Below are 26,348 nucleotides of genomic sequence, written 5' to 3' on the forward strand. Positions count from 1 at the left end.
ATTTTTGATCTGGAAACCTCTCTAGTTGGTATCCATTTTCGATATTCTTTTGCCTTGACTTCCAGTGGTCGTTTTGTCTAGTTTAAAAAAAAATGGGTTTCTATCTCATTTACTACCTCATTTTAGTATACATCACAATGTACATATTTTGTTTGTAATACAATGTTTTAAACCTCTGTATTTTGTTTATAAAGAGCTTACTAGACTTTACTTATATTTCTTTACTATATTTAGTAAAAAATATATTTTCATGGTCGCTGAATGAGCTGAATTTGTAATATATGTTGTATTACATATCTTTTTTATTTTATTTATTTGCATTAACTGATTTTATGAAATGCTTGTTTTTGCAATTCTGATATTGGCACTAGATATAAAGAAAAAAACAGCAATTGAACAAACCTAATCGTTTTACTCGAAAAATTCATCCATTATCCCAAAGATGCTAGTCATACACTTTTATAAAAGGTAAAAAACACGAAATCTACAGTCTAACTCCACATATACAGGGGATTTGGTATGCATTCTTAGTGTCCAGTAGTCATTCTGGCTTGGTATAAGATACTACACCTCGTATTCTCTACAAAGTGAAGGCAGTCTTGATGTTGAATTTTCTGGCAATTCCTCTAATATATGGAATCGATAAAAATCCTGTCGGGCCCTCCAGATGCTGGGGCGCTTTCCTTGATATCTCTACTGCTTTCCTAATACTCGGCTTTATTAGTTTTCTTCGATAAACGTTCCGCTGTAAGTCTGGTCTATTTCCCCGTTGAGGTAAACATTGTTGTTGCATATTATGGCTGCCCTGCTATATAGGGTTTTAATAATTCTCATCTCTACTAAACCAGGATGATTGGAGTTGTCGTGTAGGTATTTTCCTGTGTGCGTTGCATCTGCGCTATAGACTGATTTCCTGAGGAGTCCATTGTTATTTTTTACAAAATCATCGAAGAAGGGCTCAGATTCTTTAATGTGCTCCAGAAAGTTTGCTAGCTCTGTATCGCTTTTGTCCCAAATAATAAATGTGTCATCAACATATCTTTCCACCTCAACACCTTTGGTTTAGATTGAGTTCTTATAAGGTGCTCCTCGAATCACTTCATGTAAGTATATGTTGGCTATAACTCTAAATAATGACAAACCCGTTGTAAGTCCTTCGTCGTGGGCATTAAATTTATCTTTGAATTAAAAGTAGGGGTTACGAAGACAAACCTCCAAAAGGTCGATCACTCCTTCCAATGGAAGTTTAGTGCGTTCTATACGTGTTGCAAGAGCCCTCTACTGTAGTGTTTTGTATTCGCGTTTATTCAAGACTGTCGACTTCAATCTTGTCGTTTTCTGCACCCATTACAATGGTTGGGTTGGATGTTGGTGTCCATTCTTGTAATGCCATCCTTGACAGACAAATTGTGTTAGAAGTTGTAAATCTACAGCGAAATTAGCCCGTTTTAAATTATAATTTATGACGCGGATAGCCACAAAATCTTTTAATTTAAGCGCTCACTGACCGTTAACATCTGTTTGACCGGAGAGAGTATGAAAATAACCTTTGCAACATAAACGTTTTTACCCTTTTATAAGGTATGTTAATTTTGTAAATACAATCCGAGGTGAGACTTGTGCAACTATTAAATTTCTTAAAATCAAGGGCTTTTCGTATACCGGCGGTTTATTGCAGTGATAGAGAGATCCACATAACAACACACACAAATTTCTGCTGGAATGAAAATCTGAAGAAAAAATAGGGTTTTAAATTATTATAAAGTTCAATAAAAAAAAATTTAAAATGTAATCTTTATTGATATTTAAAACTGATAAAGTTGATTTTTTTCACATATAAGAGATTTAGTTGATTATACTGGTCATATCGCAGAATCCCTTTTAGCATCTTCCGGTATGTCTTGAACTCCACAAACTCTGTTTGCTGGAAGAGCACGATCTGAAATTAAATTTGAAATAAAAAAAAAATATATAGATATTTAAATGTACACTAATGCATAATAATTAGAAAAACTAGTAGCAAAGTTATAGGCACTATGATTTGCCCATCATTTCTTATGCTTTGCTTTGCCTCAAGAACTAAGAAAAAGTAAAATAAAAAGGCAGTCACTTTCAAAAGAATTATCACTCAATTACAGCAAAAACATATAAAAAATTAAAGTATGCACACGCCTCTGCTATGTGTCATTCCTTATTGTAATTACCACAGGCGAATAGAAATGTTAACTTTAAGTGGTGGTAGGCGCTTATTAAAATAAAAGTTTTTGATAATTATGTCTGCAAATGAGCTGTCTGGACTATACGCTCTTAACCCAATAAACATTTTGGTTTTATAATATTTGTCGCAACTGTTATACCACCTTGCTTATATACCCTACAGCTATATAAATAGTAACCGAAATATTTCCGTTACTCCTATAAACCTGTTAAAGAGCTTAAATGGGGAGTTTATAAGGGTATCGGCAACCCATACTTGGTAACGTTATAAACGTTTAAGTTGTGAGTCAACAGAAACCAAACTATTTCCGTAACCGTTATAAAACTTACCAGAAGAACCTTTAAAAAACTTAAGCGATATAAGCTAGTGTTGAAAATATTGTGGTTACTCTTATATACTTTGCCTATAAGAGTGTTCAAAATAGTTCTATCACTATTTTCTGTCATATGTCACTTGTCACTTTTCACGTCTTGTCAGATGTTTCTAAATATAAATATGTTTTTTTCTCTGTTATACACATTGGCATACCGTTGTGGTTCTTTTCTGCCTCTCAAAAACAATAATACAATGACTTGTCACTATGGTGACATGAGAATCATGATATACTAGGTATAACAAATTTAAAATGGAGGAGACAGAAAATAATTTATTACCTTGAGATAATGGAATTAAGAGTAATTTGTATCTAAAAATGTATGTGCGAATGATTTTTTACTGTAAATGTAACTAATTCACTTCGAAAAAATATAGGGGCCATCAAAAACCCTAGTATTTTTTATATTGCATTTAGATATTAATGAAATCATAACCTTTAATTTTTTTAATATTACACAATTTATTGTCGGGTGCCTTTGTTTCGTGAAATAGTTGAACCATAAATAGTAAAATCGTGATGAATTTCTACAAAATAAGTGAAATATATTGATTTTTCGGTACTTCTTTTTATATGTTTATGTTTATTTTTCAAAACAATCATGGCGGAAGTCTAAGTAACGTTATATACCATTTCGAAAGCGTTATGTCACTCAAAGAGCTGTTAAATAATTATTAGTGATGGTATATAACTTAACGACCTATAAGACACGTTTATATAACCCTATGACGCGATAGAACCCTATGACCGCGAATAGAAAAATTAAAGACACTCACTTTACTTTAAATAATTAAACTTTGACCAAATTTGATTTTTTCCTAATAAATACGAGACCTCAGCTAACTAAAGTAATGTTTAACATAATTAAGTATATTTTCTCTTCCAAAATATGATTTATTTCCTCAACAAAAGGCATCAAAAACCTTTTAACATCGTGGTGGTTTGCTTTTTCCACTATAAATACCAATTGCCATTGGCTTTAATTGAGGTACTTCAAAAATATTAAACAGTATTGGCCAGAATTCGTCCTTAGAGCTTTTATATATTGGCAACCCGTCTATATTAATATTCAAAGAAATATTTGATATATTCTGAAGGCTCTCTTGACATTGATTTAAACAAAATCCAAGGCCTTGATGCCTATAGCATCCATTTTCTCCCATTTGTTGAATTGAAATTATTGTAGGAGTTCCTAACAATGTTCTTGGATCTGTTGGTAATATATTTGGTAAACGTTTGTTAATAATTCTCATTACTTCTTTTAACGCTCTCTGTGTAATATTAAAATTACATGCCCATTTTTGAAGATCATGCTTAAATTGTTCATTTTTTCTCGTTCCAATACCTCCTGCTCTTCATGGCCTGAAACATCGTCATCGCCAAGTTCAACTAACCATTTATCAATATTCTCGTTGTTACTAGCTCTTTCTGCACAATCTTCCAGAGATTCATCATAAAGTACTGTTGGAGGTTTTGGAACTTCTATTGTAGGCCCTTGTGGATGCTTCGCTAAACTCATAGGGTTTACATATTCTTTCTCGGATAAAAACTTTTTTTCATCACCAGTCAGAATTTTGCTAAAATTTTTCGCAACTTTGCGACGGAAAGAAGTGCTAAACTTAATTTTTTTCCAATTATAACTCATATTTAATAGCAACAACTATAAACTAATTTTTGCTTGTTAAGTAGGTACCTAGTTACCTTATTATTATTAACATCATAATAAAGTAAAAAAATAAATTGGTTATTTGATTTTTGTAAGGTTATGTCATTAAGGGTATATAAGGGTAAAATGTGTTACCAAAGCTTATTAAGTTTTATAAAGGGGACAACCATCACTAAGAGTGATATAATTTAATTTGAAAAACACTAACTTTTATAAGAGTAAACATGAACACTCCTATATAAGTAAGGTAACCGAGTTATATAAATAGGGTTACGGCAAACCTTATATAAACTCTTTAAAATTACCATAAGTAACGGTTACTAAAAGTTTTATAAATTAGTGATGGAAAACGCTATATCACCCCATTATATATCTGTAGGTTACAGTAACACTATAAACATAAAATATTACAAGAGTAATTTTATAAAACCCCAAAACTTGCTTATATATCTTTGTTACCTTTATACAACCCTTATATATCTTGTATGTTACTATAAGTTGCGGCAAATGTTTATTGGGAATGCAGTGCTAGTGCGCCCCCTTACGGCGTAGGCGCGCTACATCTTTAGTCAGCTGTGTAGATAATGCCTTCTGAATGACAATATTAATAAAATCGTGGACGCACAAGCTGCTGCTATTTTTTTTTAATGATTTGAGACGTGAATGCGTTGAAGTGTTGAGTAAGAGGTTTGTGACAATGATAAACTACTTCTAAGACGTGAAACTCGATTCGTTTCGACGGAAGGCTATACTCCTGGAACCGCAAAGCATACGGCTTTCGTTATCTGAGTATGGCAGACATATTTTGGTCGCAAAATTTTCACTTTATATTCAGACACTGCTGTTCCAGGAGTATGGTTCAGTAATGAAAATCTATCAAAAGTGGGTGTGAAGCCCAGCATCTGATCGGTTGCTAGGAATCAAAATTGAGAACGCAGCATTGTACTACGAACCTAAATGTCATTAATTTATTTCTATGTACATATTTATTTATAGAAATAATATTTTGATTGTTTGTTTTTTAAAGTTTTTACGGTTTGCAGGTCAAAGCGAAGAAAATTACAAATCATCTTTAAGAACTTTAAATCGTTGGGTTTCAATAATTAATCGTTTCTTGTAACAGAAAAATCATAATATTGTTCATATCTATTAATTTAATTCTATTTGCCCTTTTAAAACTCTCTAGCCCCTCCATATTTCTAATTTCCAGTGGTAAAATATCCAGGCATTAAATCCCAAAAAACATCTAATAAATATTTTTCGTAGTATAAAGATATTCTTTGAAAATCTGGATGTTCCCCAAAAATAAGAGATATTTCATAAACTTAGATATTTTATTTGTGACTGTACATAATAAGCGAAATAATACGTCTTTAGGCCCGTCAAAGCCCGTATACGTTAAGTCCTCTGATCACGGAACAAGCACTACCAAACTTGAACTGGAACTCTAAGACGTGTGACTTCTAGCTTAACGCATAGCCAATGCACCCACAGCAATTTGATGGTATTAACATGTGAAATGGATTTGTTTTCATACTAGATATAAAGACTCTTGAGGCTGCTCGGCAGGGTTCTAAATATTGTAAAGATCCTGACAGCCGCGAATATACAAGGCTATTTCTTTATTTGCGAATTTTTCATCTATGCTTACACCCGCAGGTGTGACAAGGACAGAATGAGCGGCGGGCAATCTCGCGACATCCAGGGACACATGTAGAAAGTTTGCGAATGTTTCCGCACAACGGTTTTTAAATGTAAATAGTAGGAAATAAATACGATGTGAATAAAAAGTACAATGTAAGTAAGAAGCTCTAAAAACCTTGGTTTTGGCATCCGACTAATTTTGCTTTAACAATTCATAAACTACTTATAAAATCTACTAATACTGACCTATTTGTTTCGGGTAACTTAAATTCAAGTTGTTCATAATTTCCACAAATTCCGTCTCAGATTTCGTCAGTCTCGGATTTAGCCTGCGCTCTTCGTCCACAGAAGAACAAAGAAATCCTTTGTAATCATGCGCGGGAAATACTAAAGTGGACCCAGGTAAAGTGAAGATTTTACTGTGCACACTTTTATATAGAGTTTTTGGATCGCCCTCTTGGAAGTCAGTTCGACCACATCCTCTTATTAGTAGTGCATCCCCCGTGAAAACTAAACCCTAAAATAGAAGAACAATGCAGGATCCAGCAAATGTTTGCTTTATAACTTTGTTTTTACCTGATTCGGGTTGTAATAAGTAACACAACCATTAGTATGTCCGGGAGTGCTAAAAACTTTTAAAGAATGGCACCCAAAAACAATTTGGTCATTTTCATTAACGTAAATATCAGCAGCAGCCCCGCTCGCTTTAGATATTATTGTTTTGCATCCGGATAGAACTCTCAAATATCCTGTACCAGTAACATGGTCGGCATGCATATGGGTGTTAACTAAAATAAGATTTTTTTCATTATGTGCGTCTGTGAAAACTGTAGTTGCAAATAATTACTGGCGTATTTCAATTTAAGGCCCAAATCCTTTGAAAGTTGAAAGTCTCTTTTCACCTGCTCAAGAACTGGGTCAATAATGATACATTCTCTCGTCTTGGGGCATCCCAGCAGATAAGTGTAGGTCGAGCTGATATTATCAAATAGCTGTTAAAACATTGAAGCTAAAATGTGTGTTTTGCATTATATCAATTTATTTTGTTGTAAATATTTTTTTTACAAAATATCTGATAATGAATATGATAAAAAAGATAACAGAATTCGAGCTAAATAAACGTAATTGGGTTGTTGCAATTCAAACTTACAAGTGAAATTTTTAGCTGATTAAAATTGAGTAAAAATGTAATTTCAGGCAGTTAAAGTCGTATTTGAAATAAGGGATTTATAATAAATTTGTTTTAATAAAAAATCGTTATGGTTCCAGCAATATTTTGTTTCTAATGCCTTAACAATCCTAATATATCCCTCCTTGTGTCCCATGAAGGTTTGAATATCCAGCACATGATTGTTGGTATATTTTGAGAATGTGTTACTAAAATATTTCCAGGATATCCGGATATTTAACTAAAATATTGATATTTATAGAACTTATTAATAAAATAATAAGTTAAATAATTAATGCTAAATTAGCTGAGATACTACATTTTGGCGAATATTTCTCTAATGAATAAATTTAACGACACAATGCATAGCGTTTTTTAATATAAAATATAAGAAGCTCAGAAGTCGGGAACATTCTTGCCTTATCATGGATAATCTTAATAAAGCACTTTTGCAAACTTTTGATTTTGTCATAATATTTATCATAACCACCTCCCCAGATACAGAGTTCATAAATTTAAAACCGATTCCACTAGTGCTTCATATATTTATTCGAGTGTTTTGATGCTAAGAAAGCTTTTCAGTTGTTTAAATTTGAGAATATTACGCCTTAATTTATTTGAAGTAATTTCAACATGTCAGTCTCATCTGACTATTGTAGTCCAAGGTATCGTATGTCATTGACTTTTGTTATTTTTAGGTTGCAACTACAGTTAATTTTATTATTACAAGAATGAACAAAAATACTGTAAAAATTTGGTTCACTGTTCATGTAGAGAGAAAAAGTCATAAATTTTGTTTTTACAGTATTCAAACTACGCAGGTTAGCATTTAGTCAGGCATAAGTTTGTTGAATTTTATTTTATTATCAGGAAAAGCACTGAAAGGTCCCAAGGTTGTTCCCCGTGGTATCCCTATAGTCCTTACTAAGATTCCATGCCACATCCTTGATACCGTACCAATCCACTTTTTTGAGTCAATGACACCATGAGGTTCCGTATCGAAACCTTTTTCCAGATCCAGGAATATAGCAAGAGGGTTCCGACCCAAATTAATTGCCGATTGAATAAAGCTCACCACTGGATACATGGCGTCGGTTGCTGAAATTCCCTTTCAAAATCCCAATTGCATTTCTGACATTATATTATTTTGGCCAAAATGTTTTATTAATACATATATTTTTTATTGTCTTTTCGACAATCTTTGCTACATTACTTATATGAATATCGGGATTAAATTCTTGAACCTATTCTGCAATCACTCGCTACAGAATTTGGTAAAAATGTTGTACTTATGTATGACAATGCACATCCGCATATGCAGGTATTGCCTGCGCAAATCCCCGACTTCTAAATCCTATTGAGCACGTTTGGGATATTTTAAAAACTAGTGTTTTAAATCAATGAAGAGTGTTCCAGACCAGCTGAAGTGTATGCAAGAGCAATGGCTACAAATTGTGAAATACGACATTGACAGTTTAAGTAGGAGCATGCCAAACAGAAGTCGAGCTCTTATTACGATATCGTAGGCCTGCATTAGTAAACAATAGGAATTATTTGCTCCATACTAAAATAATAAAAGTTAAAAGTAGTATCAAGTATTAGGTAAGTGTCTAGCTTTCCATTAGGGCATCACACTACATGTAAGTCAGTATTTTCTCATAAATATTAAGTCATTTAACATGCACTGTACTACACACTATTCGGAGCATTGCAAAAAAACAACAATACAAATATTTTGCTCACTATGATAAGCGCATCTCGCAGTGTAGCCTACTATACAGGTTGGGGAATTGAAGATTACGTACTGAAAAACAAGCAATGCAGCAGGCGAGTAGCAGAGCGCACGAAATCCATGCATGCGCATTGCGATATTTTGCCTTTAAGCACCTCTGCATAATGACTGATTCCCCAATCTCTATAGTTTCAGCATATAGGCCAGGACATGTAACATATTAAGTAGGGCACTGCTAATTTTAAGGAGGAATTGGAAGAACTAAAGAATATTGTAAGCAGTTTGAAAGAAAACGCACAAGTTAAGGAAAATATTGCAATTCAAGAGGCTCAGTTAAGAAGGAAAAATATAGTAATTTTCGGACTTCGTGAAACACTGAAAGAGGTTGTTTTAAGCTTTTTCCAAAAAAACCTAAAAGTAGCACTTAGTGATCTTGATAATTCTTATAGAATAACGGAAATATAACCAAATGAATTTATCAACACTAGTGCTTTTCCTACAACTCCAACTATTAAGAATAGGGAAATCGAGGAAAGTTTTGAGGATGTCTCCGATGTAGTTTTCAAACCAGTTTTAACCCAAGTGGAAAACATGTAAAAACCTTGCGAATGAAGAGTCGAGAAGAAGAAGCAGGGTTTGTAAAGTTGAATATAACTCATCACGTTGAAACACCTAGCGGTTTAATAGCCACAAGTAACCGGTTCAGTTGGCAACAGTATCTTACAAGCCAAAAAGAAAGACGGTTAAAAAAAATAAAGCAACTGTGTAATAAAAAAGCTAAAACTTGCTTACCTAAATGTAAGATCTCTATCTACATAAACTGATGACTTTCGAGGTCTTGTGATAAGTGAAACCTGCCTAAACAATTCAATATGTAGCAGACTATTATATATAAACGGCTATAGGGGGGAGGCAGGTTAGCTGCGTGTATTAAAACTATATATTAAGTATTTAAAAGTAGTAAGTAGTAATCATAATGAACAAATATGGGTAAAATTTCATAGTTCCTTTTACAGTGGGCATTACAAGCCACCAACCAGAAACTATTTATAATTTTTTAATAACTTAGAATCCATGCTTACTAACATTGTACCTGCTGCTCAGCATATCTTTTGCCCTGGCGATTTTTTTACGCAATATACTGGCACAAAAAGGCAAACCCTATCGTACTCGATTATCATTAGTAGCGCCAGTGCTAGGAAGGTGTCTTGTCGATATTTTTCTTAACGTTCTGCAAGTTGTAATGTTCGAGAAAGACGTGCTTTGGGAGTTGATTCCACAGACTTGCACTTCTCCAGAAAAGGAGTCCCGATATAGAGACATTCTAGGCCTCTGCAGATACACTCAATATTCATGAGTCGCATCTGCCTGTCGAGTAGATCTTGCGTTTATAACTCTAGATGGAAAGATGGAAGATAGGCCAGTTCATAAGAGCATTTATCATGATGGTTTCATTAAAACAGAGTCAGGTCTATGACCTTCATTCTCTGGATCTCTTGTAAGACGTATGGCCTTTTTTTGGATGGAATCAATTAGTTTCAAAGTGTGTTTGGGTGCAGAGCTCTATATGTGGGAGCAATGGACGAATCTGAGCCCTGTAAAGCATTAAAAGCTGTTGCGGTATATATAGCCTTTTCGTTTTAAAGACAGCCCCAAGTTTGTGAGAAGCCGCTTTAGCTATTCCCGCTACACGATCATGCCTAACAAGCGAACTGACGAAGACAGCGGCAAAGCAAGCCCGGACATAATAGTGCATGGGGAGGCAGAGGCAGCCTTCTTTGTAAATACAGCAGTCTCAGTCTTAGCTGCATTAACTTCAATCAGATTGCACTCAGCTCTCTCCAAAATTATGTTAAGGTCGGTATTAATAGCTATTACCTGGCGACGCGGTAGATATCAATATACTGTTATCAGCAAAGCAGTAATTTGGATTAAAAGTCTTGTCGAAAAGGTCATTAATATATAACAGGAAGAGAGTAGGGGACAATATGCATCCTTGAGGGATACATTAATTTTAAACTTGTGCGAGGTATGTCCATCAACGACAACCTGGATGGATCGGTTCTCGAGGAAGCTTCTAAGCTAAGCAATGAGAATTGGTGGCAAACCATAAGAATACAGTACTTTTGAAATATCCAGAGCTATTGCACGGAATTCAGCATGTTTCTCGATGGCCTCGGTCGAAACATGTGTGACATAGGCCAACAGATCGCCAGTAGACCTATGTTTTCGAAAACCGTACTGACGGTCGCTAATGATGATGGTGGACTCCAGGTATTTCAAAATTTGGTGGTTGGCAAGTTTCTCCATCACCTTGGCGATTGTCAGTACTAAACCAATCGGACGGTAATCGGTTTCCTTTTTTGAATATCGGTTCCGCGCACGTTTTGATCTTGTCCGCGCACGTTTTTAGTCTCCAGGGAAGAGACCTCGTCTGTATGAAAGAAAAAACTGTTTGCACAACAGTGGTGTCAGCAAAACCGCACACTTTTAATACTATTGGCGATATTTAATCAGAGCTGATGGCCTTATTAATGTTCCAGCTTTTAAAAAGTTTTTCAAGATCTCTGTACCGGAAGACTATCTCTAGTATGATTTGCTAAGTACTGAAAAAGCTGTTGCAAGGTTTGTTTTTGAATTTTTTGAGGTCCTTGGTTTTTACCAAATTATAGAATCCCCAACCAGGGTTAATACTCACTCTATGTCCTTCTTCCTTTTGTAATATATATGTACGTCCCCTGACTTTTAGAGAAAAAAATTGATCCTGTGGACTTTACAGATCACAGTTTAATATCCTGTCTCATAAATGTAAATAGTAATAAACCTCAAATGCAAGATATTTCAAATCGTTTAACTTTGAGTAATTTTAATCTTATTTACGCTCCATACTTTCGCAAAATATCTATTTCATGAATAACGTAGATGAAATAGAGATAGAGAAAATTTCTTCCATCTCAAATACTATTCCTTCATTACTAAACTTAGATACTTCCTGGTTTACCGATGGCTTACGAGCAATAAAAAAGAAGAGACAAGACACGTACAAAATTTGAAAGATCCAGAATGCTGATTGACTGGAACCACTAGAAGACTCTTCATAACATGTTTACTGTCTTTTTAATTTTATTTTTTTATTTTTGCTTTTTCGTAATATTTTAAATTATAATAAGTAAAAATAAGTAATAATTTTAATAAGTAATAATTTTATAAGTTAAAAAATGTATTGAAATATATGGTGTTTTATTTAAAAAATTACCTTTCTAGCACTCTGCTTAATGAAAGCATACTGTAAATTGACGAATATTTTCTTTAGGGCACTCTGCGCTCTCTTTGAATCACCCTGTACATTTCATTTAATAAAGACACCCTGTAGCTTAACTTTTACTGTCATAAAATTGACATGTAAATATAAGGATAACCTCACTTAAAAATGTATGTAGGTATTTATGTATATACCTTACCTGTCTAAAAATTAATGGCTCGGTGCTATATCCACTAAACCTTCTTACTATGTTAAACATCACTCGAGTCTTAGTCATTCTGTATTTCCCTAATTACTGCAGCTTATTCCTATTGTGGCACACAAACATCTAAAAAAAAGATTAGATTAACCATAGCATTGTGTAAAGATAAGTTCGGCTAAATTTAACCTTGGATCGCTAAACTGTTTACATATTGGTCCGATGGTTGCATATATACATTTATTTAAAACGTATTTGACTGCAAAGCAGCCTAAATGAATATAAGTGCATTTGTTAAATTGATTAGTGTTTTATTTGAATACCCAAGGCCAAGATAATAATTAATGAGCATTAAAACTAATGTTATCAACAGAGTCCTAAAGGACACTAAACACTGCTAAAGCTCTACCAAGTTCTCTCTATAGATCCACCACTCACAAGAGAGGTCAATCAACACATATATGATTGAATCAAAGCTAGAAGCAGAAAATAACTAAGTCCACATAAGAGGAGATGGAAAATTCAGGGCTGCATACGGCAAAAACTATATCGAGGGACTCTATATCCTCTTTTGTAATCCTTATTGGTTGGTCTTTATCCTGATAATTTAGTTCATGACAACAAACATTTGACAGTCTGGAAAATTAAGACAAATTAACTTAACTTTAACCGTCTGCAGCAAGCACAAAGTTTGTTTTTCAGGCACCTAAAATCAAATTTCCGCTGACAAATGCCTGGAAAATGTGCAAACAAATCTGGCAGCCTGGAAAATTAATTCAGCTCTCCAGAAAACCAGACATTTTTAGTGAACAAGCCATTTTTAGTGATAATTTCTCTTGACGACGAGCCAAAGAGCCTAAAAAACGTTTCACACTTTAGAAAATTAAGAAAAAGTAACTCAACTGCTTGGAAGAATCGCAAAATTTGTTTCTTTAAAATGTAAAATTTTGGTTGCCATCATTCAACTATAGGAGGTAGAAATCCATTAAGCATATGATGTTAGTCTCGTGATCCTAGTCAAGGTAAAAAGGATGAAGTCTCTTTTGTTGAAGACTCAAATGGTTCAAAAAGTGAGAAATGACCATTAATAGGCAAACAATATCAATTTTGCTATTTACCAGAAAAAGAAAACTAAATGGGCTCAGACCCTACTCAGAGGTGAAACTCACAGGGTGGGGCAAAAGTCGTGAAGCGAGTTGAAATATTAATAATTTTTTTATTAGAGTGTTAATTATGTACTCTGAATTGAGGAATCGACGTTTAGTGGCACGATTTCAACAACAGGGCATAGTAATGTATCTTCCACGAAGCAGAATGCTCCATTCGGTAAGAAATGAAGAGAACATTCAACGCGTTTAGAAGAGCGTTGAGGAGAATTCGGAAACCTCAACCCGAAGACATTCAAGATATCTCGGAGGTTTTTACACAGGATCTTAAGAGAAAATGTATATCTGTTTCCATATAAAGTGCAGCTAGTGCAAGAACTAAAACCATCAGATTTCCAATAACGACTAGCTTTTGCAGTTCGCTTGCAGAGAATAGCTAAAGAACTGCAGATTAGGGGGACCGCGAGAACCCAAAAATTCATTAGAGGCAACATCCACTTAAATCTACAGCATGGTGTGCACTTACGTATCAACAAATTATTGGACCATTTGACATACGATGGCAGTGCTGTATCTGTAGATAACGCGCGATATCGTAACATGATTCAAAATTCCAGACCAGCTTTTGCTGACAATCAAGCGATGTAGATTCAAGAAGATGGGGCCGCTGCGCACACTGCTCGACCCACTACGCACCTTTTAAGGCAGATTTTTGGCGAACGTTTAATTTTTAAAAGTTCAGGATTCAATTGGCCCGCCTGCTCGCCGGACTTAACAGCCCCTGATTATTTCCTTAGGGATAACGGAAAGGAAGGTGTAATAAACCCAGAACCCTGCGGCAACTAAAGGATAATGTTTAAGCAAAAGTAAGGGCTTTGGGGCTAGATATTCTCTCTCTGACTCGGGTCATGGGAAACTGCTCTTGCAAGAGCTGCACTTTACGAGGGTGAAAATGGCGATCATTTGCTTAATGTAATCTTTTACAATCAGATAGTGAAAAAACCGCAAAGATTTCATTTTAGTTTTGTATAGAGAAATCAAATTAAAACTGAAATTTAAAAATGTTATTAATTTTTAAAATGCCTTCTCTTCTTTTGCCTCACGCTGTTTATCCATTGTGACGAAAAGACTTAAATGATGCAAATTACTCGCAACTATAAACAGTGAATAACTTGCACTTTTGTTATATTTATACATCGCTCGATATGCTAGTATAATAAAATATTTAAGATGCCTCGCCATTAAAGGAGTTAAAACTAAACTGATTAAAAACTACGTACATGTAAGTATCGAATCTAGTAAATTTTGGAAGCATAGCTACAAGTGACATCAAAATGGATCGAACACAGCTGCCGTAAAAACTGACAACAAAAACAGGACCAAAATCCCCCGAGTATTTATAAGAGAGCTTATAGGTCCAGAATCAACTTTGGGAATTGTATTCAACAATGCAAAACTATTAAGTAATACTGATCAGCAATGCAGAAGCACTGAGGGACTGGGAATAAGTAGATGTCGCAGTATTGTGAGCCATAAGCATAACTACCATCGTACAAGGAGGACTGTTTCACCATCAATAGAAGAAATAACAAATCAACAGCATATTGGCGAAAATTTAAGTAGCCGAGTATTAAAGTAGACTCGCACACATGTATCAAGGCAATTTGTCTCGTTATATCTGTGGTCACTGTGGAGAGTTGCCTATAATGTGTCCAAACACCTCAAGCCTAACCTAATCGTATCTAACTTTTTACCACTGTGAAAATTTTTATTTTATTTTTAAGCTTCCTTAACATAATAAATGAATCATAAATAATAATGTTTTACAATTAATGCAAGATCCTAATATCAGAATTGACTGTTTAAAGATTCGAGTAGGTACATTAAAATGAAATTTATATTTATTTGTTAGTTTACTTTCCTATAGTAATAATAATATTGTTTGTGTATTTACCATCAAGCTGGTTTTCTTCGCTTAAAAATATGTAATGTACGAGCATATAGTTTACTATAGTTTTCCATACAAATTTCACTCTGATGGTGTAAGATTTTTTATTTTGGGTGGCTGCCATTTGAGAAATCTTTAAAATCAATCATTTGACGTTCTGTCAACCTTTACCGTTAGTGTCATAAAAATATAGTAAAGTAAACAAAATTTCTAGTTTCTTTAAGAATTTTTCGAAAATAGAACATATGTATAAGCTATGAACTTAAATTATATAAAACAGGTAAAAAATACGTATTTTTCTGTAAGGTAGTATTAAACTAGATTATTGTGTAGGAGCTGAGAAGCTAAAAATTCGATGGCTGAAACCAAAGAAGAAATGAAACCAAAGTTTAAAGGATGAATAAAAGGTAAGTTTGGCGTATTATTGTAAGCAAGTCATTGAAAACCTACACTGCATAAATCTATGTGTCAAAACACACGTATGTGGTTTCTGATTTAATTTAAAATATTTTTAAAAATTTATAGCGATTTATATAGTTTTACCAACAATAATACACTTTATCTTGTGATGTCGATGTATCGACATCGATGAATCGACCAACTTCATGACTCGTTTTTCTTCAGAACTTCCGTTTTCGACTTTAATCTATAATAACGCTTTCTATATTTCCTAGCACGCTTGTCAGACTCTTCTAGTTTTTTAGTTAGTAGTTCAATTTTCATATTTAGTCCTTGTCTATTCTTGCGTCTTATTTTCTGTTCAGTCAAACTTTGTCTGCCGCCTGATCGAGAAGGACCTGCATCTACATCTTCTAAATTATTGTCCCTCGGAGTAATATTTTCATCTAATAATGGGCTACGTCTTGGAGTACTAGGAGGCGTGGTTTTATCTAAATAGGTCTCTAAACTTTGGTTTTCTTTATTTCGTTCATATCGCGCCTTGAATTTACTACGCCATATTTTCCTAACTCGTCGTTGATCCATTGGGTTCAGATCGTTAATGCTTTTAATTTTTCCTGCTGCTTTTCGAGCATGGTATCTTTCTCTTTCTTTCCTTTTTGATTCCTCATACTTATTTGGATCACTTTTTATCTGTTCGCAAAGTCGACGCATTGATTCTTTGCTCTTCTCTCTGTTTTTTTTAATGTCCAAATCGCTTTTATTTTTCGTTTTTACCATTCTGCAAAGGTAGTATAGTAGCAGAGGTAGTAGCAAAGGTATAAGAAATGTTAAAATAGTAAAATGACAACATAACAATCAATTTATCAGCAATTATCTCCACTCCGTTACAGTTACTCCCCTCCGTCCCCTCATCAGAAATGTTAATTTAATGTCAATATTAGGTTAAATTCGGATTCTAGAAAAATGGAGGATTACTTTGACTTAAATGGTTTGTTTTTGTCGTATACAGGGTGTTCGTAGATATCATTCAAATTTTACGAATTTAAAAGATTCATTACTCGCTTTTTTTCAAATGGAATACCCTCTATAAATGAACATTTTTTATTATGTAAACATATTCCCAATCTTTAGCCGTTCTTAAAATATTACGAGAATTATCTGTAGATATAAAAGTTTTAAATAAGAACCTGGAAATATACATTCTAAACAAAATAGGTATTTTATTAGTATTTTTTGTTGCCAAGCAAAATATTTGACTCTTTTTCTAAATAAATTTTTCACATGTTTATGTGACATTTGTGATGACAATACCATTTTTGTCTATTTATTATCAACTAAGTATTCAGTTATTTGAATTTCCATAACTTTGTTTCTAAAGGAAGTTTTGTATAAAATGTATTTTAGCAAGGACGAACTTGTTGACATGATATTTGTGTTGGGTGAATGTGTAAAGAATTGCCTTTTAACCTCTCGAAAGTATGTGATGTAAATTTACAATAGTTAACAAAGAACAACAAAGATGTAAACGCAGATGGGAAGGGGTCTCGTTACGAAAGAGGCACTGGTCGCAACCGAAGTATTGGCTCAGAACTGAGACAAAAGATGAAGAAGTGATGTATTTCATAGATTACGAAAAAGTATTTGATAGAGTGCAACATAATAAACTCGTGCAAATGCTGAGGATTAAAAGCACATACGCTGAATGGAAAACTTATATTGGAACCAATTAGTTGCAGAACGATTTGACAGCGAATTGACTTATATGGCACATGGATCAACAATGTACTGTATGCAGATGACACAGTCCTGATAGCAAATAATATGAATGACCTCCAAAAGCTCCTGGATATAGTGCAGGATATATGCAGTGCCGAGTTAAGATCAACATGAAAAAGACAGAATTTTTAGCAGTCACCCGCCGATTAAATTAGTTCTATAACGCGAAATTCTCATACGATAGTGAAAATATAGAATGATTAAATAGGTTTAACTATCTAGGTACTTAATCATGTGGAGACTGGTTTTCAGACGTAGAAATCAAATGCTGGATAAAAAAAAGCCAGAAGCTCAATCACGAGATTCAAAAACGTCTTTACGAACTCTGACTTTCATCTCAATCAGAATAAGATTCACAAAATTTTCTGTATGGTCCGTATTGTTGTATGGTATGGAAAGCTGGATATTGAAGGTTTGCACAATGAATAGGTTGAAGGCATTTGAATGTGGATCTATTAAGTAATACTGATCAGCAAAGCAGAAGCACTGAAGGACTGGAAATAAGTAGATGTCTGAAAAAAAAATCTTGAAAGTCCTATGAACAGCAACAAAAATGACGACATGCAGATAATGCGAATTGCTGGGCACGATAAAACGGAGGCAAACAGCGTACCTGGGACGATTATTATTTGCTCCAATTATTAATAGAAGGAAAAATACAGGGAAGAAAGGGTTTAGGCTGAAGGAGGACATTGTGGCTCCAAATAAATCCGACAAATGTCAAATACTGAAATAGGAACTGGAGGAATAGGAACCACAGGAGAATCAATTCACACCATCAGAGATAAGGAAGAATAATCAAAAGTGATCGCAAACATCCGTTAATACAGGGTGTTTTAGAACTATGGGATCAAACTTCTAGGAGTTGTTCAGTGCAACAGTAGAATCCATTTGAGTATAGGAACCCATGTCCGGAAATGTGTCACTACGCCACTACGGCCCTAAGACGCGTTTAAATTTAGAAAAAAATATTAATTACCTGAATAGGATCTGATGCATTTATTTTTACCTTTTGTATATGATACCAACCATCACAACAATTGTTCAAAATGTCTTCCTCCAACCTCAATACACCGATTCAAACGCCGCACATGATTTCGGCGGCCTACACTAAAAATTTGATCCTCGTTTTGAATGATTTCAAATGCTGCTGTTATTCGTCCAATTAAGTCTAGCTCTGATTCTACTGGAGTTTCGTAGACTAAAGACTTTACATGTCCCCACAAGAAAAAATCGAGCGACGTTAAATCGGGTGACCTAGGAGGTCAAGAAACTGCTCCACCTCTGGCAATCCAACGGTGCCCAAACCGCTGAGCCAAATACTCGCGTACTTGTACAGCAAAGTGAGCCGGCGCTCCATTATGCTGAAACCACATTTGCTGTCTAACGTTTAGTGAAACATTTTCAAGGAGTTCTAGGAGAACTTCCTCCAAGAAACGCAGATAATAGGTCCTGTTAACCGTTCCGGTAGAAGGTATGGCCCAATTAAATAATCATCAACAATGCCTGCCCATACGTTGACAAACCAATGTTTCTGATGTTTTCTTGGAAAAATTGCATAAGGATTTTCTTCGTTCCAAACATGGCTATTCCTACTATTAAAAATACCGCCTCTTGTGAAAGAGGCTTCATCGGTCCACAAAACATATCGTAAAAAATTTGGTTGTGCAATGATGTGATCCAGAAGCCATCGACAAAATTGAACTCATATTGAACATATCTTGAACTTTCTGGCAGTGGTAAGGATGGAGTTGTTGCTCGTGTAGTACCCGCCAGACAGAAGCGTTACTCGTATTCATATTCTTGGCGACGTCACGTGTGCTATTTGATGGTTCATCGGCAACTCGCTGAAGCACCTCTTCTTCAAATTCGACCGTTCTTATGTTACCGTTCGAGCAAGAACAGTATCATGCATCTTGGTCTTAAACATGCCGGTCTCAGCAAACCGCCGATGAACCGTAATAAACTTTTTATATCCAGGATGCTGTCGTTCGGGATAACGTTCATGATACAACCGCGATGCTGCTCGTGCATTGCAGTTTGTTGCTCCGTATGCCAAATGCATATCCGCCAATTCTTGATTGGTAAAGTTTTCCATTAGCAATAAATGTTTAAAAATTGTAAGCTATAAAACTTTTAAACATGACATTGATAAGCGTTGATTTTAGACAATTGTTGTTATGGTATCATGTACAAAAGGTAAAAATAAATGCAGCAGATCCTATTTAGGTAATTAATGTTTTTTATAAATTTTAACGCGTCTTAGGGTCATAGAGACGCATTTCCGGACATGGGCACCTATACTCAAATGGATTTTTCTGTTGCACTGAACAACCCCCAGAAGTTTGATCCCATAGTTCTGAAACACCCTGTGTACAGCAGCGGAAGAAGAAGGTAAACTGAGCTAAAACATAAGGATTAACTAAGCAGCTGTCCACTGTTTCATACAGAAATGCTCACTGCTCACTGCTCGAAACTCATCTTTTTATATTATTTGTAGCAATGGTGTCATCTGCTGCAAATAACGACCACACGTACAATGAATATCGAATCCCACTGTAACTTTGTAGAGGTTTCAGGTAACATGTTTAGTTACTAACTACGTCTGAAAGACCCTTTAATTAGAATATTTACAAACTGTCTTTTGTTTGTCTTGTCAAAAAATAAATGGTGCTTCACAACCATTACAGGTCTTTAAACCTATTTTTAGATGGCGCTTTGACAAAGTGGATCAGTGGCAAAAAAACTGGAACGAATTTAGCAAGTGGTCTTAGGCTTTTAGGTCACCTACTGCCAAGTTAAAAATGTATTTTTAGAGGTGCATTATTATAGGAATTTATTACGAAAGAGATATTTTATCACTTTCTAAAATCAAACTTACTGTTTGATATAGCATGAAGCATCTTCATTTACTGTACTTGCAAGTGCATGAGTGGTTTTGCTTATTCGTATTTGGTTCAAAAGGCATGTTAATTTAAATCTGTGCCTCTAAGGAATGAATATTGTTCAAACGAATTTAAAAAAACTAAAGTATACCTATTTAGCCAGAAACTATAATAAAACCTGAATTATGTGTAACTATGTATACAATCGAAAAGTGCATGAACCCTGACCGTTAGCGCTCAGTCATCAGGATCCGATCAGGTTTGCGCGTTTGTTCCTTTTATGGGATGCGGAATTCATGTGGGAACCGCCTGGTTGTCGTCCTTGGTGGAACTTTCTTTGTTCGGTGTAATAAAACACAGTCAAAGTCAATATTATAAATTGTTAGACGCAGTATTTTATGTGGAATTAAAAGAATAGACCTATATTTATCTCGAATGTCATGATGGTTTGAAATAAAATTAAGTGAATTTAGATCCATAAATCTTCTATGTGGATAGGTCTTAAGTTATTTATAAAATACTTATGCAAAGGTGTTTAAAATTCTATTTTATTTTATTCATAATAATCAAGAGATGGTCTCTTTCAATTAGTTTCTTTTTTATGAATGTATCTGTCACAAAAGAATATCTCTTATCCAGGGATTTTTTCTTGATATTTTGGGTACTGTATCAACGAATTATTGGAAAACTATGAGTAGAAAAATAGTGAAATAATGAAAATTTTAAATAAATATTTGCCAACGTGGCAAGTTTTTTGGTATAATAAGAATATTTTGATTCAAGTTTCAAAATTTTCGGTTTTACCTGAATTAGATGTCACCTTCGCTAATTTAAATAGATCATTCTTTATATAATTTCTTTTTTGGTTTGTACATAAAAAACCAAACACATCTTATGCGTAATATCCTACATGGAAGTCAAATGGTTTTTAAGATATTCTAATTTTATGTAATCCATCAAAAATTCAATACATAAAAAACATCGACTACGACAGCACTAAAGACTTATACAAACCATAGTCAAAGGAAAGAATAATAAATCCAAGAACAGCTAGGGATACAATCGAAACGGCTTGCTCCAAAATCAAAATTAACATCATAAGAGCGGCAGAAGAAGCGATTGGCAAAAGAAACGTAAATGTGAACGCAAAGCCAGTATTCCAGATATAAAAACCATCGCTGCAGAGAAAAGAGCATCCTACATCAAGTACCTCAGCAACAAAACAGATAAACAACGTCAGCATTACGTTGCTGTAAGAAACAATGCTAAAATAACGCAAATTAAAAAAGAATATTGAAGAAGTTTTGTTGCACTGACATGCAACATGACCTGTACGGAGGACAAGAGAATATGGAACCTCATTAGAAGAAACCAGGTAACGAACAAATCGCAGTCAATATTACCACTGAGAAATGGACAAACCACCTCAACAGTCTGTATAACACCGAAGAACAAGCGGATCTATGGACCATACCCCACTACATTATAAAAAAACAGCGATCAGAAGAACAACTAACATATTGAATAACAGAAAATCACCAGTTCCAGATAAAATAACAAACAAAATATTTAAATATAGAGGCGATGAGCTGATGATGGAACTATCACACCTTTACAGTATGATTATGTCCATAAAAGAAATACGCCAGGAATGGAAATCTTGAATTACAATCCCTATCTACAAAAAAGGAGAAAAGAAAGATTCAAGGAACTATTGACGCATAAGCATGCTCAACATCACCATAAAGCTGCTCACAAAAAAATTAATCCAACATCTATCAAGTACATACATTAACGAAGAACTACAAGGCTTTAGCCAAAATAGAGCAACAATCGACGCTATATTTATACGGTGACCAATCACCGAGAAGTCCATAGAACTTAACAAACCTACGTTCCTCTCCTTTATTGACCTAACTCAAGCATTTGGTAGAGTGCAACTAAAGGAGGTGGTAAAAATTCTGCAAGAACAAGGAGCCAACAACAATAAAATCCAGTTAATAAAATAACTCAATACCAACAACAGTACAAGAATACAGTCAGGCACCTCAACCACAGAGGAAGTGCAGATATCGATGGGTAACAAACCCCATCATAAACCAGGTGAAATATGTAGGACACGGTTACAGAACAGAATTCAAAATATTATGTTATGCAGACGATGCGGTTCTCATAGCAGAAAATTAGGATAACCTGCAGAGAACGCTATTTGAGCTGAACCAGGCAGCAAAGAAATCTAACATGAGCATCTCAATACCGAAAACTTTAATCTCATATCTATATATAGGCATCTACACGCGACCCAATTCCAATGGCAATCAGCGGAAAATAGGAAAATGTGCAGGTACCCTTCGATAATTTCAATCCTCAAAGTAAAAACTCATGACGCCATATATAGTTTTCTTGAAAGGGTATCTTTTGGTGTGAATTAGACAAATCGGTTCCACTACAGTGAGATTCGCAAAACTGCCCGTAGTCTCTGAGTCTATAATCGGCATGGCGAAAGCTTGAATGATCCTCCGGACATGGATGGAAGCGTCTGGTATGAGAAAAGCTACGGCGCCCTAATTTCACCTCTCATATTTCACTAAACAACTCCTGAACTAATAGAGACTCGAAATCCGGATAGTGACAAGTCTTTTAACTAAATACTGGCACTTAAAGTCACCTCCACCCTTAGATATTGCAGATAACCCAACCCTTATAGTTTGCCCAGCCTCATAAGATTTATCAGACTGGAGCGCCTCATTGGCTTCTTTCCCATAAAAATCAAGACAAGTTAAATCCGGAGACCTAGCTGGACAACGAAATAAACCTTCTCTTCCAATCCACCGTAAAGGGCTGGTCAAGGTAGTCTTTGGTTCGCAAAATGCATTCGCCAGTAGACCAGGCTGCCCACTGTCCCAATTCAACTCAAACTTACTTAAAAATTCGAATTTGTAAATTTTATCACCTCAGAAGTTGTATGCCTGTTAATATTTTTAAAATTTTGTGGTTGAATCAGTCATATTGGATGTGGATATTGAATAATTTGCCTGTAGTCTTAGATATTACTCAAATATAACCTTCTAAGAGTATTTTTTTTAAAACACCAGATATTCTAGTAGCCTACCAGAAGCGGAAGTTTTCACAATGCAACAAATGTCTGATCATATTTGTACATCTTACTCCTAAATTACGATAGTTCATAGATCATTCAGTTTATAACTTGAACAGAAGAATTTGCGGTGCTGCGAAAGTAATTATGTATTACTTACAAATTACATGTATTTTTTTATGAAATTAAGTGATTGTGGTTATGGGGTGTTCTATTTAACAAATGAAAGGTGTTGCCATTTTTCTATATAAGCGGCAACGCATTATCTGTTACCATGCTTACCAAATTTTCAAAAAAATGCTACGTTCCGTTTTCTATATACGGCTAACGTACCATCGGTCGTCAATCACCCTATACATATACAGGGTGTACACCGTGTAATATGTATAAAATTATCTTTGGCCTAACTTTTAGGTCAGGAATAAGATATCGAGATGCGGTTTTTGCGAATTTGGAGGCGATATGTGAAACCAACAAAACTGCAAATAGTAAAACACTTAAAGCCCAAAAATGGGTTCTTATTAAAGAACACAATTGTGTGAAAGTCGACTAAGCCACTTCTAAGGGTGGTTTTTTTACGGAAACCTTTAAATACCCTCCTCTCCCCCAAAACTTTGTTTTTAGAGATACAGCAAACCAAAAAAGTTTCAAAAATTAACTTGACTTTAAAGATCAAGAATTTTTTTTGTTAGGTTAACATATCGAAATTTACAAAAACTTTACTTTTTTAGATTTAAGATCGCAGTTACGCTCTCTAACGGTCATTTTAGAAGCGTAAATTAGTAAGCTAATTTTTTATATTCCAATTTAACCCTCTTATCCCAGGGTTGTCCAATTTATTGATTAGAATATTATGTAGTATCGAGTCGAAAGCTTTAGCCAAACCCAAAAAAGCAGTTCGTCTTAATGCGTCCTTTTTAAGTGCAATGGTTGCTTTATCCTGCAAAAATCCAAATCGTCATAATGTTAAAACCTAAGAACATTGAAAGGCTAGAATTGGTAAACAATAATTTTATTTGAGTTTAACATGTGCGCAGGGGTGTTTTGTTTACAAACATATTCATCGATTCTCTGTTGTCAAGTTTACACTCATTTTCAAAAGAGGAAATTTTCAACTACATATCAATACATATAATAATGTTAATTAAACTTTAGTTTTTGGTTGAAAAGGGAAAAAGGTTGGGTTACTTCAGTGTTTTTGTGAGCTATTACGTTAGTATAAACTTGTGCCGCACCATGGGAAAAAGGCGATTTAAGCCGAGCTTTTCACCAGTAAATACCGATATTGTTATAACATCATATCAAGGGACAACCGTCGTCATAAAAGTAGAATCATAAGAACTTATTACGAAATCTATAATAATTATAAAATATTTAATTTCTATAAAAATACTTTTTATTAGATAAGTACCTTTACTATAATGAAATACGTTAAAAAAATGCATACAGAGTTTATAAACGGTAAAATTGTTTATAATTTAAAGCATAATCTATTAATAAAAAATATTTCACATGTAAATATTTTTTTACGACGTCACTGGTAAAGATTGTGTCCATGGAATCAACACTGCGATTGAGCGGCGTTGCAATGTTGCTGCATTTTTCTCTAATATACATGATCTACATTCATCTAACTTTGAATGTTGACTTCTTTAAAGAAAATTTTTTTATAATATTGTAAAGTGTGTTTTTTTGCCATTTCTACACAAGCATTGGCATCATGTTGCATGCAAACAAACTGCCCATAGTTCCACGGCAATGCTAATTCTAGCCTTTCAATGTTCTAAGGTTAAAACGTAAAATGGCGTTTTATGACTGCGGTTCAATCTAAATAACTTAAAAAATTGTTATCAAACTTTTGAATCTCTCCTATGTTGTAAAAACTAAATAACTAGGTAATTCTATCGAAAACAAAATAATATTTGTCTAAAACGCAAAAAGTAATCGAGAACAATAAACCCGGCAAAATCAGAAACGTTATATTGAACGTCGAGCGAAAAATCTGGTTTCCACCGGATCAGCTGATCGAAGCAGCAGCACCCCACAGCAAAACAGCGAGCAGCTGATCGTGAAAACAACAGAAAAAAAAACACACAAAAATAAACTGCATGCAGGAATAGCGCGCAAAACGCGACGCAAAATGGATCCGCGGTCCTTCGAGCCGATCAGTACGTAAAAGAGCGAGCGCGAGCGTGGTTTGTTTGCCTCCCCAAACGACGACAACGAGTCGCTCCTCGAATTGCGGTTGCGCTTTCATGGCAACAAAAGTTCCTCAGTTATTTTTATCGATAACAAAAGGGTCGACGGGCTTACGTAGGAAAATTCAGAAAACATTTACCTGTGATTTGGCGACGACCAGAGACGGTTCCTACGAGAATCGCTGAGAAACGCACAAATTTTAATGTAGAGATTTTTCCGAAATATCGACGTTCTTCCTTTGTTGTGCAGGTAAGTGGTCCTCGGGTCCTTTCGACTCTTATCGGTTTGTTATGTAAACAAAAGGTCAGCAGTGGAACGGGGCTCCTCGCTGACTGGTAATATCACGGTGTTGCCAGATTGTCAAGGATTTCGTTAGATGAACGGAAGCCAAATAGGTTACATTCTAATACACTCATCGGCACAAAAAAAGGGGCACACAATAGGGTGGCCCAATATAAACTTTCCACCCCAGTTTTTTCATGTATTTTATAATATAAAAAAAAACTCTTACCCGTCAATATTTGATTCGAGGAGGACCAATAAATTTATAACTTTCAACGCTCCAACTTCATTCCCTAAGGGGGTGTGGGTATCAACCCTAAAATCTTAAATAGGGATAGGAGTCGAGTAGCACCTTATTTTAAAGTTCTTTTTATTTTAATTCTACTCCTCA

At 34.7% G+C, this 26,348-nt stretch overlaps 2 protein-coding genes across 5 annotated transcripts in view; one reads left to right on the forward strand and one right to left on the reverse strand.

The window, feature by feature from the left end:
* Positions 1-1,776: 1,776 nt before the first annotated feature.
* On the reverse strand, positions 1,777-25,958 carry LOC126744386 (persulfide dioxygenase ETHE1, mitochondrial). 3 transcript variants are annotated; one of them, XM_050451767.1, is made up of 6 exons: positions 25,815-25,958; positions 12,263-12,391; positions 6,749-6,893; positions 6,478-6,689; positions 6,148-6,418; positions 1,777-1,939 (listed from the first exon to the last, which is right to left on the reverse strand). In XM_050451767.1, exons 2-6 carry the CDS (start codon positions 12,338-12,340, stop codon positions 1,863-1,865), a joined length of 783 nt encoding a protein of 260 aa, XP_050307724.1. In that variant the 5' UTR covers positions 12,341-12,391; positions 25,815-25,958; the 3' UTR covers positions 1,777-1,862. The 3 variants fall into 3 exon arrangements, with proteins under 3 accessions (XP_050307724.1, XP_050307725.1, XP_050307726.1); XM_050451768.1 differs by lacking the exon at positions 25,815-25,958 and adding an exon at positions 15,323-15,447; XM_050451769.1 differs by lacking the exon at positions 25,815-25,958 and adding an exon at positions 12,452-12,472.
* LOC126744385 (tubulin-specific chaperone cofactor E-like protein) overlaps positions 15,531-26,348 on the forward strand; it is a 53,319-nt gene continuing 42,501 nt past the window's right edge. Inside the window, exons 1-2 of one of the 2 annotated variants that reach the window (XM_050451764.1) lie at positions 15,531-15,596; positions 15,650-15,723. The gene's annotated coding sequence lies outside the window, so the exon portion shown is untranslated. Of the gene's footprint in view, positions 15,597-15,649; positions 15,724-25,774; positions 25,925-26,348 lie in introns of those variants that run through there. The other variant, XM_050451763.1, reaches the window with a different exon arrangement.

The sequence above is a fragment of the Anthonomus grandis genome, chromosome 14, assembly GCF_022605725.1.
Source record: "Anthonomus grandis grandis chromosome 14, icAntGran1.3, whole genome shotgun sequence".
Lineage (NCBI taxonomy): Eukaryota > Metazoa > Arthropoda > Insecta > Coleoptera > Curculionidae > Anthonomus > Anthonomus grandis.